Raw genomic sequence first — 15,768 nt, 5'->3', positions numbered from 1 at the left:
GGCGAGGAGGCAAAAATGGGGAGCAGATGATGGATGGGGTGAGGGAAGATTTGATTCACTTATTTTTTTATATTGTTCTTACTGGGAAGTAAAATCTTTCCTTGGATTAATTTATAAGCTCTCCTAGAAGTAGAAAGTGTTCTGTAGCTTTTTAAAAAATTGTGGCTCACGAGACCACCTTGAAGACCACTTGGTTTTCAGCAGAGGGGTGTTACAGCAGCGGCCCAGTTTTCTGCTTTAAGCTTAAATATGTTAGTTAAGTATACTTCAGGGGTCACCATATGAATAAATCCAAGGTCTGATTTAAGATTTAGCAATATCAGATGTATAATGAGCTAATTTGGTGATGTTTCTCTCTATAAGATCTGCATACAAAATCTGATGATGATAATTTTGCATGACTCATATGGGGAATAATAAATTCCTAAGCACAAGGTCAAGTTTTTCACGCGAAAATATCTTTAGTGTGTGTCTACTGATTTGGGACACAATTCGTATTGGGATTTAGTTCAGAAAAATTCTGTGGATGAAATTTCTTACTATTACGTGCTTTCTGTTGTTGATTAGGAGTGACGGGCCTAGTTTAGTAGTCTCTGAAGGGATACTATTTTTTCTGATCGAAACGTTATTTCATGAGTGCGTAGTGAACCTTTTGATTTATACATTGTTATCGAATTCCTCCTACCCCATAAAAAAAGAAGAAGATGTAGCCGTTGAGTGTGTTTATGCTGAATAGCACCCCCCTCCCCGCACCCATCACGGACAGCCTCCTACCAATCGATTTGAACATGAGAATTCTTTGGAGAGTAAACATTTTTTCCCGCTCACTCCCGGAGATGTATCTGATTCTTAGGTCACCCCGTTCCCTCGGAAGCTGTGCGTCTGCCATTGTTCAGAGACTCAGCTCCGTGGAGCTTCAGACCCTGCAGCGCCTCTGTGCGCCAACTCAAACTAATAACAACAAAAAAGCCGTTTTACTTTAGAGATTCTTAATGTTATAATGCGTTATTCCAATTTGTGTGTTTTAATTGGACTTTGCTGAATTTATTTTAAATTATTATTATCTTTTTAATCTTGGCTATTGGTTAAGTCTTATTAAGTCTACCTGTCTGTGGGAAAATGGAAGTTTAATAGTCGAAGCGGTTCCGACTTTTAATTACACTGCCATTTCGAGAGTCATGCCATTCAACTACACGTAACTTAACTTTTACTCGAAAGCAAGAATTTCTTTAAATAAAGGGAGGATGCTACTAATCGTTAATTTGATATCTTTCCAGCAAAGTCATTTCATAGAAAATAAAAAAGATTTGGTGAAAAATTTTCTTGAACTTTAAGATTTTTATTAAGTTGCTGTTCTGTTCACTTGGATATAAAAATCAAGAGCTTTAGGCATCCGGGGTTGACCAGTTATCGCTCAGTCTTGAGCATCTATGGTAAACACATACAGTTGATCCCCATTTCCAAAAATCTCTTACGAGTTAGTATTCAACAATAAGACTATATACTCTTGATTTGTTTTTTCTTGTGTTTTCCCACAAGTGTGCCTGACATAATATACATCTTAACAAATATGTGTTCATACGTACATCAAAGCAAAACTTTCATGAAGCCAGTGTGAACGTACTCTGGCATGTTCTACTCCGTTCTGTCCCACGTCAGTCACAGCCCAGAGGACTGATTTTACGAACACTCAAGACCTGTGGTTTGCAGAACTCTGAGCTAAACGGTGACGTAGCTTAACGCGTTTTATAAAACCTACTCGTTATTTACGATGCCTGTGAGAAGTCCCAGATTCCACCTCGAGACATGCAAGAACACTCGTCCCCCAGTAAAGTCCGGGTTGGACCGCATCCCTTGAACACAGTAGAGAGGTGGCGGCCCATGTTTTTGAGGACAGGTGTATTTCAAGCAGTAAGCTCAGAGCGGTAAGTCTCTGAGGGTTAGCAAAGTTACGTATTCAGGTAAACTCACTGTGTGTGTGTGTGTGTGTGTGTGTGTGTGTGTGGCGGGGTGTACAGCAGGCTGTTAATCACTAGCTCTCACTCTTACTGTCAGATTTCAATCACTACGTGGCAAATGCCCTGGATTTAATTTTAATTTCTCTGCTTTTGTAGGGAAGTATGAGAGCCACACACGTGTGCACACAGGTGAGAAGCCCTTTGAGTGTGATGTCTGTCACCAGCGCTATTCCACAAAGTCTAACCTGACTGTCCACAGGAAGAAGCACAGCGCTGACACAGAGGTCCCTAAGAAGGAGCACAGGTGCCCTCGCTGTGATAAGCTCCACGCCAGCAAGAAGACGTTAGCCAAGCACATTAAGAGGCAAGTGTCACCTCGCTCCCTCCGTGGGCCTCACCGTGCCTTCCAGCGGAAGCGTGTGGCAGGCCACAAACCCGTGGCGAGCTCACTCGTCTCCAGCGCTGTCTTCGCTTAGCATCCTGCAGTCTCTAAATTTATTAAGCACAGCCGGAAGTGGTAGTTTGTTCACATTTTTTATTAGTGCTGTCGCCGTGAAGTCCTCGATGTTGGAACAAGATCCTCCATCTGTACTATGGAAATGTAGGCTGCAGCATTTGGTTATCCTGGTTTGTTTGCGTGTTGGGTTTTGGCAAGTATCTTTTCGAAAAATGTGGTTTTAGAACCCTGGGAAACTTACTGCTCGTGCTCAAGTTTGTCTTTTGTTTATAAAATAAAAATTCGTGAGAGAAAGAATTATTTAGTACAGTTTACCCATTTAAATCTAAGCAGTTAAATTTACTGAAACCTGGACTGAAAGAAAATTAAGTGAGTTACCTTGAAGATTATCTGTGAATAGCTGGGTCCTTGAATGGATCTAAAATATGTTTAGACTTTTCTTTGACTATTTCTGCATAAATTTTAGCCTGCACATTCGTTTGTGAACGCGATGTCGCGATGTGTATTGTCTGAGGACTCACACTTGTCTGTCTCCGTGAGGAACCAGTGCCTGCTTCTCATAATCACTGTCGACAGATGATCTGGAATCTTAACTGATAGAACCTTTTTATTTTTCTCTTGCAGATTCCATCCTGAAAATGCCCAAGAATTTATTTCCATTAAGAAGACTAAGAGTGAAAGTTGGAAATGTGATGTAAGAACTTTTAATTCACGGTAGAAAACCGAACCAAATGTAATGGTGCCTTTTGGGAAAGTAATTAGATTTTACAGTAACATAAACGTAGCTGAGCTCACTTTTAGATCTTTCTTTCATGCAATATTATTCTAATGTTTTTGTCAAGGAAGGCTGGTATGGGTTGATTTTTAGATGAGGTTTTTATTTTTGCTGTCATCACCATGCCGGGGATGTAGAGTTGCGTACAGAGACTGTGACGTTACTTTTCCGCAGAGTGTAGAATTGCTCCTGCATTTCTGGTTATATGTGGCTATGTAACTAACAAACCACCTCAAGACCTGTGGCCTCAAACAATCGTTTTGTTGTATCGGCGTTTGTGAGTCAGCGACCTCAGCTTGGGCCAGGGCTTTGCTAGGTAATTCTTCCGTTCCACGTGGTTTCTGTCGAAGTCGCTCAGGTGTTGTCAGCCTGTGGATGGTCTGGTCTGACGGTCTGAGGACACTCCCAGCGTGGCTCACTGCCACGGCCGGCCGCTTGGCGCTCAGCCGGGACGGTTGGCTGGGGGCCCCGAGTCTCACTTTGGTCCCTTCATGGGGCCACACGAGCTTCCTTGTGGCCGTGAGGCCCCAAGAAGCCGAGGCAGGAACCGGAAGCCTCGCTCAGCCCCATTCTTTTTCGCTGCTTGAGTCTATGGGCTCCTGTCTCATCCTGAGCTCTGGATTTCGATCTGTAATTTCAGGTTTCCGTACGTGTTTTCGTGTGCGTTTCCTTTTAGATTTGCAAGAAGTCTTTTACCCGAAGACCACACCTGGAGGAGCACATGATTTTGCACTCGCAAGACAAACCTTTTAAGTGCACCTATTGTGAAGAGCACTTCAAGTCGCGATTCGCACGCTTAAAGCATCAAGAAAAGTTCCACTTGGGTAAGCGAAGAGGCCTTCGCGGTTGCTTCTGTCGGTCTGTGTCTGATTTCGGGGGGTGGCAGACGTGTGTGTGGTCGTAAACCGCAGCTGATGATCAGAGAGGTTTGTGGGTGCTTGGGATGTAGCATTTTGATTTTGGGAAGAAACTCGTTTTTCAAGGAGTGATAAACAGCGTATTTGGAATTGAGTGTTATATTTGGTGACTTCTCTCCCTAATGCTTACAACCAAGGTGGAGACTCGTGCTCTCGATGGCGATGCAGTTGGGGACACTTATGACAGTTAAATATAAATGGAAAAAGACAACTCTGCTGTGCGAAAGGTTAAAACGGGTTCCATTAAGTTTGGTTAGGAATAAATACAAGGTCGTGAATGTGGGGACGATCTGACGTTTAGTCAGCGGGGAGTAAAAAATGGTGCCGAACCAAACTCGTCATTTTGCAAATGGGCCAAACAGCAGAGGCTCTTGCGGCATAATCTGAACCAACAACGTCATATAACCGACAAAAACCAATGTAGTTTTGGACTATGTTAATAAAGACGTGTCGTTAGGGGGTAATCGTCTCACCGATCCTAAATCGATCTGGAATATTGCGTCCATTTCTGGAAACCTTCAAGGTGGATAGTGACGAAGAGACATTCTAGAGGTGGGCAGTTTTGGTGATGTAGGGTCTGAAAATCATTTCATGGAAGAAACTTTTGAAGTTCCTTGAAATATTTTGTCTGGGAAGGGAGATAGGATAGCTGTCTTCGAGGCTCGCAAGGCTCCATCGTGTAATAAGAAATACTTAGTCTGCGAGTCTAGTGTATAAGACTAGCGTGTGCTAGATTACTTTTCTATTTTGCCTAAACCTCTGAATTTAGTAGGTCATCCTGTCGTGGTATTTCATCTCGCCACTTCTGAGAAGCCATCACATGGAAACGGGTTTTACCGTTACTATTAGACGTGTTTGTCACATGTTATTATTATCACACAAAATCCTGTAAGAACAGAGTCGGGGGCATGTTCATGATTCCACGCTGCAGGTGAGAAATTTCTTTAGACATTAGTTCCAAGAAAAACAGCTTCCGTTGGGGAATTGGTGAGCTGCTCTTGACATGAAAACCATAGGTTACCTCTTTTTGTTCCCACTTCCTTTTTCCGTTTCAACTTTTATTAACACGTCGTTTAGTAAATAAATAGGCATTCCAAGATTGAGTGGAAAGTCTAAGATACAATTTTAGTTTCTAAAAAATTTAGAAATTTTTTAAGTGTTGGAATATTTATCGAACAGCTGGTAACTACATGATCAGCTGTGTCAGCGTCTGGGGACACTGCCCCTGCTAGACGAAGTGCCAGATGAAATCACAGTCCGGCGGGCCGTCAGACCAGTAAACGAATCATCACGTCGTAGTGCCAGGCCCACTCAGATATCGGAGAAGTGGTTCATTTGCATCCTCTTTAGTGAGCGTTGATCGACGTTCACTAGATGAGTTCAGTAGGTGTAGCGTGACACAGTCCATTCCTAGTATCCAGTTAACATTTCCAGACTTTTGAGAAACGTGATTTGTGAATTAATACAGTAGCTTTGCATTTTTGGCCATCGTTATTTATGAAAAAAACATACCAAATAGAACATTGCTTTGAGTATGTTATATACATGTGTGCGTATTACACGTGTATTCCATGTATGTGTAAATCTGTCCAGCTTCCTTTGATCCCATCCGGGTCCCTCTGTTCCCTGAACCACCCCGTACACGTTCGTAAGCGATTCCAGTCCGGGGCGAGGCCCACTGATTTGCGTTTCTAACAAGTTCCCAGGAGACGCCGACGCTGATGGTGCAGCTGCGCATACCTGAGCATTCCGGGTCAGGCCAGCCGGGGGGAGGTCCCCGGGCGACCCGCCACTTCGCGATCTCACACTCCCTGTTAAGCTTAACCTTCGACTTTAAGTGCACACTCTTTTCTCCTTTTTAGGTCCTTTTCCATGTGACATCTGTGGTCGCCAGTTTAACGACACCGGGAATTTGAAACGCCACATAGAATGCACCCACGGTGGGAAGAGGAAGTGGACGTGCTTCATCTGTGGAAAATCTGTACGGGAGAGGTGAGGGGCTGTCCACACACCCAGAAAAATCCCGGTACTGTCGTGTAGAAATAACGTTTTGATTTGAAATTTAAAGATAGAAGAAGTTACTTAAAATGCTCCAGCAGAGGATATGGGGTCAGGATTGACAGGTGTGGATGCCGAGTGTAACTGATACCATGTTGTCTCTTTCCGAAATCCCACTGAAAATACATTAAATCATTCACGTGTTCATTTTAAAGACACTAAGCTACAAAGACAAGGCGAGTGGGAAGGCGAGAAGCACAGCACAGGTGTGGGAGCTGGAGAGCTGACGGGCCGCGGTAGCTGAGTTAGCAGGTCGGAGAAAAACAAGCCCAGGAGTGGAGCAGAGAGATCCAGAACCGAACCTCGTTCGTGTCGCAGAGTGCGCCACGAGCACGGAGCTGGCAGTGCTGTCCCTCCGGAGCCGGGGTGGAGGGCAGGGGCAGGAGCCGCAGAGGATAATGGCTTCAGGAGTTGGACCGTCGCATTCTCTCCCGTGTCCATCAGGCCGTTGCTGCCGGCCCCTCCCCTCCCCCACCTTGGCGGATGCCTGGACCAGAGCAGCCAGTGGCGTTGCCGGACCGAGTACGCGGAAGCAGCCAGCCTGGCCCTTATCCCTGCTGACATCTTGACTCTTAGACTTTATCCTCCGGGTAACAGATTAGAAAACAACTCCCTGAACATCTAAGCAACCCGAGGGCAAATATATTCCCTACCAAGTAGCACACCCAGGCCCCCTCGCCATCGAAGCCCAGGCGCGCTCTGCCCTTCCCGCCCAGCTGTCAGCCTGACACAAATGATCATGACCAGACACTGAAGAATTACAGCACACGGGGGGAAACCTTTAACGGAAGACGGAGTCCAACACAAACAGATAAAAAAACAACAACAAAAAAACGAAACCCGAAACATCATGCAAGGAAAAGAAGTCAGTGATTCTTACTGTCCCCAGTTAAAGATGTAGAATTCATTGAACAAGAACAGGATGTTCTATAAAAGAGGCGCTGACCGTCACCCAGGGATCCCAGACGCCCAGCGCCGACGGACCGAGCAGAGGCCTTAATAGGAGGGCGCAGATGACAGAATCTCCCAAAACGCAGAGCAAAAGATGCAGACCCGTGAAATAAAGCTCAGCGCGTCAGAGGGCGAGGTGCGAGGTCCAGAGAGAACGAACAGAGGCAACGGCGGGGGGAACGTTACCATCGAAATAATCCAGGATGATTTCCCCAGACTGGGGGACGCAAGTCCACAGACAGGCAGGGCCCATCAGACGCCTGGGACAGCACGCGGCCATGCACACATCGTGACAAGGCACGTCGCCGTGACGTTTTAGAACACGGGGTGGGGGGCGGCAAACAGAAGCTTCTGTATACTTCTGTTTTTTTCCTAGGGAAAAAAGTCACATACACTGAATGAGAAATTAGAATTACTGGAGTTTTAAAAGGCAACACTAGAAGCAAGATGATGCCGTTGTCCCTTCAAAAATTCTGATAGACACTAATGTCCAACCTAGAATTCTGTTCTTAGTCAAACTAACAGTCAGGTCTGAGGATAATAGACATTTTTCACGACGTCAGGAAATTAGCCTTTTACGTACTCTTTCTCCTGCAGCAGCCGAAGGGTGCGCTTCACCAGAACGAGGCACTAAACTTAAAGACGATGAGAAAGCTCCCCGGGGCAGGAGAGCTAACGCGGGAAAGCGGCAGAGCGGGGCACGGCACGAGGGGGCTGGAGACCCCGCGGCGTCCGATGTGCAGCGTGCGTGCGTGACGGCCAGTCCGTCCCCCGCGGTAGTGACCTGTGACACGTCGAGGGTTGTCACTGCTCCGGTCCCTGCTGGCATGTTTCCCCTTTAACTAGGAGACAGTGCAGAGAGGGTCCACCCCAAACACGTTCGGGTTTTTTTTTTTTTTTTAACTGTAGTAAAAACGTTTAACGTGACAAGCGTGCAGTTGCACAATCCCCTGCCGTTCATTACAGGGACGTGCCATCCACGTCTCTAACCTGCTCGTCTCGCACAACGGAAACTCGATGCCCACGGAACGGCAGCTCCCCATGTGCCCTCCCGACCCAGATTCCCGCCCGCCCGCCGCCCCGATGCTGCCGGCCAGCTTCCTGCTGTCACCCTCGTGCCCGGCTGTTTGCTCTGACTGAGCACATCCGTTTGATGTCATAGAAACGTTCTTTTGTGACGTAGCCGTGAGAATTGGAGGCGGGTCATGATAAGCTCGGAAGCAGGATCCATAGAGCAGGCTGATCTTTTGCTCACATTTCTGCCGGACTTCAGTACCTGGTCCACCCCAGCCTGTCAGCGGCTCCGACGGGGACGAACCCCGTTTCCCAGGGCTTCTCCGCGACTTTACCGCCGACCTGCTGACGGCCGGGACACCGCCGCCACACTTCGGTCCAGACCCTGTTCACGTTACCTCGTGGGCCCTTTACCTAAAAGTGGCGGCATTGTTAGGTTCATGCTTGCTACTCAGGCTCGTGAGAACGTATGCCAAGCGTCGTAGTGACATGCACTGGCTGGGTGGCAGAACGACCCGGAGGGAGCGTGCCCCGGGAGCGGGGATTTCCCGGGGCGGGGGCGGGGGCGGAGAAGGGCCGGGGAGAGTCACGTTCTGCAGGTGTTCATTGCTGTTCTCTAAGCAGAGTGCGTATGTGTCATGCTCCCCTGTGTTAACGTTTTATAATTTAAAAAGTCAGAATGCCACCTTCCTAAAATAACAGATGGATATGGTGCAGAAGAGGAAAACCAGTATGCTATATTTATGTGGAAATTTGTATTTACAGATCGATAAATTATGAAGGTTATTTTATGTATCATAAACTCTTGTTTACCCTTAAAGATCTTTCTGTAAAAACAGAAAGCAAACAAACCAAAACCACAACAACCTTTCCATCCTTTTGCTTTCCGTCCCTTAGCAGGTTGGGGTCTAGGAATAGTTTGGGGACTGTTTCCCACAAAGCTGGGGGTGCCCGCAGACTCGCCTGTGCGGTGCCGGTGGCCTTGTAGGGGAGCGCCATCTGCTGGCCGAGAGCTGCCTTCACTGCAGCTCCCTGGGCACTGGGGTTGACAGGCAGTGACAGTCAGAGCCCGCAAAGGTCACAGTACTGCCTTTCCCCATAAAGAGCCTCGTCGGCCCTGCACCAGTGTGGGGGGGTCTCTGAGCGTTGGAGCTCGTGGCCATGCTCATGATGTCTTTGGACCAGCAGTGGTCACCAGAGGCCCATCCGGGAGGGTCAGGAGTAGCAGTAGTTGTGCCCTCCACGGTCACCCGTTTTCACAGCGGCCTCTGGAGGTTCCAGGTGCCTGTAACGTCCCCTGTACCGCAGAGCATTCTTTTTCCGAGTATTGAGGACGTGTTTGAAAGGCTCAGGACGGAGAGGCTGGATTCCCTGTATCCTGTACTCGCCCCGTCAAAATCCACGTCACTGTTACCTAATTCAGTAGTGACAGTCGAATATTTTTTATCTGTATTCTTGGAAGTCTGCTTAAACTAGAGAGTTGAACCTTCGAGCAAACCAGTTGCCAAGGAAGCCAAAGTTAAAAATGTCCATTTCCTTTAATTTTTTTAAGGGACAGCACAAAACGAGCATGTTGGTGAGTGAGACTGTCCTCGGAGCAGCGGGGAGAACGGTCACAATGTCTGTTAGCTCGGACACCTTTGTCGTGGGCTCTTTGGGAAACCGTATTTAATATATACATTGGCATTAAAAAATCTTTAGTTTAAACGTATGTGTTTTTAACATAGAACTACTTTGAAAGAACACTTGAGAATCCACAGCGGAGAGAAGCCTCATCTTTGTAGTATTTGTGGGCAAAGCTTTCGTCACGGAAGCTCATACAGGTGAGTCAAGCCACGTTTGCCTTACGTTGAGTAACACAAAATTACATCTCCATTTTGATTCTATTCTCTTATCAGCCCTTTGTTTGTTGAACGAAGACATTTCTTAGCACTTACGATCAGCAAAGTGGTACAAAAAACTATAGACTGTCCCCCCGCATTATAACCATTAACATCGTCTTCATTCTGTGGTATAAAATATTAAATATTTTCTCATCACCAGGTTTGCCAAGTGCTCTACTGTCTAAACTGTCATCCTATAAAAAGTATTTCATTACTTTTCTTTGAATCGAAATTCATTATAACTCTGGCGTTCCAAAATGAGTGCGTTTCTTCACTCTCGATTATCAAAAAATAGTTTGGTATAAAAATATGGCAAAGTCAAAAACTCCGGGGTTCTCAGTTTTAGAAAGTCTTCCGTTCATTATTTGAAATCGATTTAATTATTATTATTCCTGAATCCCTGACCACATTTGCAATTTCTGAAAAGTTGTTTTCTTCCCGAATGAATAACAGGTGACGATCTACTGTGACATAACTGTACAATTTTACTTTTTATCGATGCTCTTAAGAATTTCAATCTTAAGGTTTCGCTCTCTACCCTTTCATTGGTTTTTACCTCTTTTTCAGTTTAAACAGGACGTTTCCCCTTTGCACGTGGTCTTCTTGGTTACCGGTTTAGATGTAGAATCAACACCTGTTCGGGCACCTTGAAAGGTTTACACAGAGGGAGGGCTGTGGGCATAGAAACAATTCAAGTTAAATTAATTTTAATAATTTAAACCTTTTATAATCCGTTCCTGGGTAACGAAAAACGAGCCATATTTTGTTTGGTTAGTGTGAAGAAGAGTAAGTGAAATGGGATTGTCAGAAAGTTGATTACTTATAAAGTTACCAGATTCCCAGCTATCAGTTTATAAGCGGCATCGGTTGGCCCGACGGATTCGGCCTTCATCGGTCACTGTGTCGGCTGCCACCGTCGTACGCGCGTCACTCGTGCACTTACCCGTTTGCCTGGTTACGATCCCTTCCGGGTTCATTCCTACCTTTGACTTCGGAGACGCCCCTGGTCAGGTGGACCTGACCGCAGACGCTTGGTCGGTTCAGTAAGGAGGATTCAGGGTCCGAAGGTCAGTGTCGTCCGTGGGTGTGGCGTGTGCGGACGTGAAGCGCTCTTGTGAACAAGGCGGGTCGGAGCTGAGGACAGGCAGTGAGAGCCTCGGAGGGTCACAGCCCTGGCGCCCAGAACGAATGAGGCCGGTCGAGCAAACAGCCCAGTTTCCGTTATTCGTGGTTAAGTTTTTTCCTTCCGTGTCGCGATTTTCAGTGTTCTGCAATGGTCTTTCTTTATAGGCTTCACCTACGAGTGCATCACGACGATAAAAGATACGAATGCGATGAATGTGGGAAAACGTTTATCCGTCACGACCACCTCACGAAGCACAAAAAGATACATTCAGGTAAGGCGTGTTTCGTAAGAATGTTTCCAAAATTCCATTTTTTTTTAAAAAAGAAAGCACCTGGAAAGGACACACCACACCACATCATATTTATGTTGGCTATAATTTTGATAATTTGGTATATGGCGGTCACCCCTTTGTAATGCTGATTCTACAAACATTTTTAAAAAGGCATCTGAAAGGGGCTTAAGTTTATGACATGGTTTTGTTCACTGTAATTTTAAGCATTCGGTTGCCCTTTATGACTACAAACTATATTTTTAAATTGTTTTAATTCTCAAAATTAGCAATTATTTTAATTTTCAAAATTTGCATCTTGCATATTATTGAGGATGTGTGCAAGAATTTCTCCCGGCACCTCCCTAAAGGGAGAAGCCAAGATAATATTGATCATTTTGATTGGATTTGAAAGAAGTTAGCAAAACTTAGATATTTGAAGAGAAATGATTGTAACTGGATGTTAAAGTTTATGTCGTAGTGATTTGAGTAACTCTAGAAAAGATTACCTTACAATCCTGGTCAGTTTCAGATCTTTATGCTGTATTGATAACTCATATATTCTGGGGACTTCTTTCATATTGTCATCTCAGACTGATGCTCAGGAAGTGCTTGGCGCCAGCCGTGTGAGCACAGTGGGACGTGTGGTTATTATTTTTACTATAAACACGATTTAGATGCAAAGTATGCAGCGGGTAGGGATCGTTGTTTTAAATGATCTCAGTGAGGTGGGTTGAGTTGCTATTATCATTTTTAAGACATGTTTAAGGTCTTACGACTTTTTCACTGGAATCATACGTGTTCATTTTTCAGGTGGAGAAGTCTAAGTTCCTTATTCTAGAGGCCACATGGTTTAATTGCACGCTGGCGTTAAGAAAGTGATTTTTTAAAGACCAAATCTTTGTACCTGGATAAATAAGAACAGAGATGACGAATTGGACTAACCTAAAATTTCCCTTTATATTCGAATTTTGGCTCATTACAAATGTAAGCAGTCCCCACAGTTGAAAAGTCTTTTAAAAGTAAAGTACAGACATCTGAAAATGTTTAGGCCCTTTCTATAAACAGTAAGACAGCCTCACCACGATTCGCTGTGCGTCATTTGAGGTGTTGGACATCTAGACTTACGTGGGTTTTGAGGTGATGTCATGTATTTCGCTCTGTCACGTTGGAAGGTAAGATGAGAACTCTGAAGCAAAGCCTCCCGAGGTGGCTTTGGGGAGAAGCGGAGATGCGCAGAGGAGAGGTGTTTGAGCGAGGAGTATAAAGCAGGGAGCCCAGAGCAGAGGCGGCTTTGCTTTCCTGCCATGTTTCATATCATCTTCTTGTTCAAGCATTTGCTTCCGAGGTGGGCGGGAACCGAAATGCATAGTCTCATCAAAATGTTTGCGTCTTTAAGGTGAAAAGGCTCATCAGTGTGAGGAATGTGGGAAGTGTTTCGGCCGCAGGGATCACCTCACCGTCCACTACAGAAGCGTGCACCTGGGGGAGAAAGTGTGGCAGAAGTAAGTGGGAAAGCAAGCGTGTCATCGTCACCGCGGAGCACAAGCCCAGGCCGCAGGGGACGCCGTGCCTCGCGGTCTGGGGACAGGGTCTCGGGGGCCTCAAGGGATCCAGCAAGGCGATTCCATTCAGTGGGGCCCTCCCCGAATCGACACGTGCGTGGTGCTCACTGCGCTGCGGTGTTCACTACATGCCGGGGACGCTGCTAAGCTCGGGGACACGGGAACACACGGCGTCGCGTAGACGGGGTGTAAGAGCCTCGACGTGGGTAGGCCTGGGGGGCTCAGAATTGCCGACTCACTCGGTCCAGGAATCCTGTAGCTTTTTCTCAACCCCTTTATACCCCTAAAGATTATTCAGTACCTTAGGAGCTTTTGTGTATATCACTTGCAGTATGAAAATAATGTTGTTGTTTAAATTATGTCATTAAAAATTAAAATGAGAAAAAAACTTAACTACGTATTTCCTCGTTTAGAATAATACGCTCATCACATGCTAGCGTGAAGAGCAATTTTGTGAAAAATAGCTACAAAACAAACCAAAACACTATTGAAAGAGTGGCATTGTTTTTCATTTTTGTAAATCTCTTGAACGGCTTAATAGCCGGATAGCCATATCTGCTGTCACGTGTTATTTCGGTCGAAGTAAATGAAGAAAATCTAGCCTCACTCAGATGCGTAGGTCAATCGTGGGGGTTGTTCTTTACTGCGACACTAAATTAAACCGGTGGTAGGGTCTGAAGGGCAGCGGAAGGTGGCCTCCGAAACAAGGTTAATGACGTTTTCCGTCACGTTCAGTGTCTCGGTCTGTCTTGTCCCATGGACGGGCGCTTCACCTCCGCATGAAACCGAAGCGTCACTCATTGGCCATTTGGAAGGTGCGGCTTCACTGTGCTCTGCAGGTGTGTCGGATGGTAGCGTATTGCACAGGTGGGACCAGCCGATCCGGAAGGGCCTGTCGAGACACGGTCAGGATCACAGGGGCAGATGCAAGCCTTCCAAAATTCTCACATGGGCGTAAAAGCTCAAATATATCATCAATGACAAACATTGTCAGTTTTTTTTTCCCTTAGAAGTGACAGGCTCACTTCATGTAATTTTTGAGAAACTATCTGCCAGATACTCAGGTCTGTAACTATAGTTTGTCCCGATTCTTTCAAGTAAAATGGTATTTCTTCCGTTCAGTCTCACAGGTGCTTTTCCTGAGACATCAGTCATTATACTTTGATTCGTGGTATGTTATTTATTAAAACTTCACTGAAAAACTCAAACCTTTTGGTTTTTTAGGTATAAAGCAACCTTTCATCAATGTGATGTTTGTAAGAAGATTTTTAAAGGCAAGTCAAGTCTCGAAATGCATTTTCGGACACATTCAGGTAAAACGTAATGAGTAGTTTATATGTATTTTTGCGTAATTTTTCAGCAGTGAAATATGGACATTCGAACTATGTTCTTGGTTAAATTGTTTTGTTTTTTTCCCCCATTGAGATTTTTACTCGTTAAGTGAAAGCTGATGTCGCGATGAGCAATAGTCTGGTCTTCTGTTCTCTGTTCCATGAGCTTCTACACTTTCCAATATCATTTTGTACTGTTTGGGGGAAACGTTTTCCATTGAGGGTTCATTCAACTTTTAGCTTTCATTTTCCTCTTTCCTGGCTGTTTGTGGTTCCTCTCTATCTGTGAAACTCCGCGAAGACCTTTATTTTCTTTGAAAAGAGGAATTCAGATAGGACCCGTCGTCTTGCTCGCCGAGGCTCCAGTCAGAGTGTCCTTTTCCCACTGTCCGTCGTCGTGAGGGGCACTTTCCACAGAGCGAGTCATCTCGGCTGCCTGCCAGCATCGCCATTTTCTGCATGTTTTCTCCCCACTCGGTGATGCTCCCGTATTTGGAAGTTGAGACTATGTCGGGTTCTTTTCTATGTGTCGTCATAGTCCTTGTTGGACAAATTCATTTTGAAAGCTTTCCTTTTTCCTTTTGAAGAAAGAAACTCATGTATGCATCTTCGGCTGCTTTGTTGTAAATTTAGCCTGGATTTTGTCAAGCCGCTCTTCTGGAAGAGAAAACTAATTGGTTTTATAAATATCAAAATGAGAAATAACTAGATTTGGGCCATTTCAGTAGCAAAGACTTGCAGTAAAGAATGTGTCGCTGATACAGCGGTGCTGTTATAAACAAAGTTACGCCTCCCTCCAAGGAAAAAAGCCCTAATTTGTGGGGTACGTGGGGCGAGGCTGCAGCGGGAATCAAAGCAGGCCGTGGGGACAGCAGCCGAGGTGATCAGGCCCGTGTGCCAGGGCAGCGTGAGCACTTGCTCCGTGTTCCCGCTCGGTCAGTCACCGGCTCCTTCAGGGCAGCACCGTTGTCACTCCCGGTTACAGGTGACAGACGACGCTCAGAGGCCGGGTGGCGTGCTCAGGGTGGCTAGTGAGCTGTGTGGCCAGAATTCACCCCGGATCCTTTCACACTGGGGGCCCTTCTCTGGACCAGCTTACTGTTTTCTGATAGCACACGCTACTATTACTGCTTTCCTGACATTTCGCGAGTGTTCAGAATTTGTTCCTTAAGACCCTTGTCTCGCCAAGCGAGTGCCTTTTATGCCTAATTTCATTTTTGTTCGTGCAGGTGAAAAACCGTACAAGTGTCAAATCTGCAATCAGTCTTTTAGAATTAAGAAGACCTTAACAAAACACCTGGTGATTCATTCCGATGCCCGGCCTTTCAACTGCCAGCACTGTAATGCGACGTTTAAGCGCAAAGACAAGCTCAAGTACCACACCGACCACGTCCACGGCATAAAATCTCCCGACGACCCTCTGAGCACTTCCGAGGAAAAACTGGTGGCCTTGCCCGTAGAGTAC

At 45.7% G+C, this 15,768-nt stretch overlaps 1 protein-coding gene across 1 annotated transcript in view; it reads left to right on the top strand.

The window, feature by feature from the left end:
• ZBTB41 (zinc finger and BTB domain containing 41) overlaps positions 1–15,768 on the top strand; it is a 33,464-nt gene that overhangs the window by 4,758 nt on the left and 12,938 nt on the right. The window contains exons 2-10 of the mRNA XM_039883639.1: positions 2,115–2,322; positions 3,040–3,109; positions 3,867–4,014; positions 5,970–6,099; positions 9,858–9,953; positions 11,304–11,410; positions 12,807–12,912; positions 14,197–14,285; positions 15,533–15,764. Coding sequence (XP_039739573.1) covers positions 2,115–2,322; positions 3,040–3,109; positions 3,867–4,014; positions 5,970–6,099; positions 9,858–9,953; positions 11,304–11,410; positions 12,807–12,912; positions 14,197–14,285; positions 15,533–15,764 — 1,186 coding nt within the window. The remainder of the gene's footprint in view (positions 1–2,114; positions 2,323–3,039; positions 3,110–3,866; positions 4,015–5,969; positions 6,100–9,857; positions 9,954–11,303; positions 11,411–12,806; positions 12,913–14,196; positions 14,286–15,532; positions 15,765–15,768) is intronic.

This window comes from Pteropus medius, unplaced genomic scaffold (genome assembly GCF_902729225.1).
Source record: "Pteropus medius unplaced genomic scaffold, Ma_sr-lr_union100, whole genome shotgun sequence".
Lineage (NCBI taxonomy): Eukaryota > Metazoa > Chordata > Mammalia > Chiroptera > Pteropodidae > Pteropus > Pteropus medius.
This window is presented reverse-complemented; position numbering and strand designations above follow the sequence as displayed.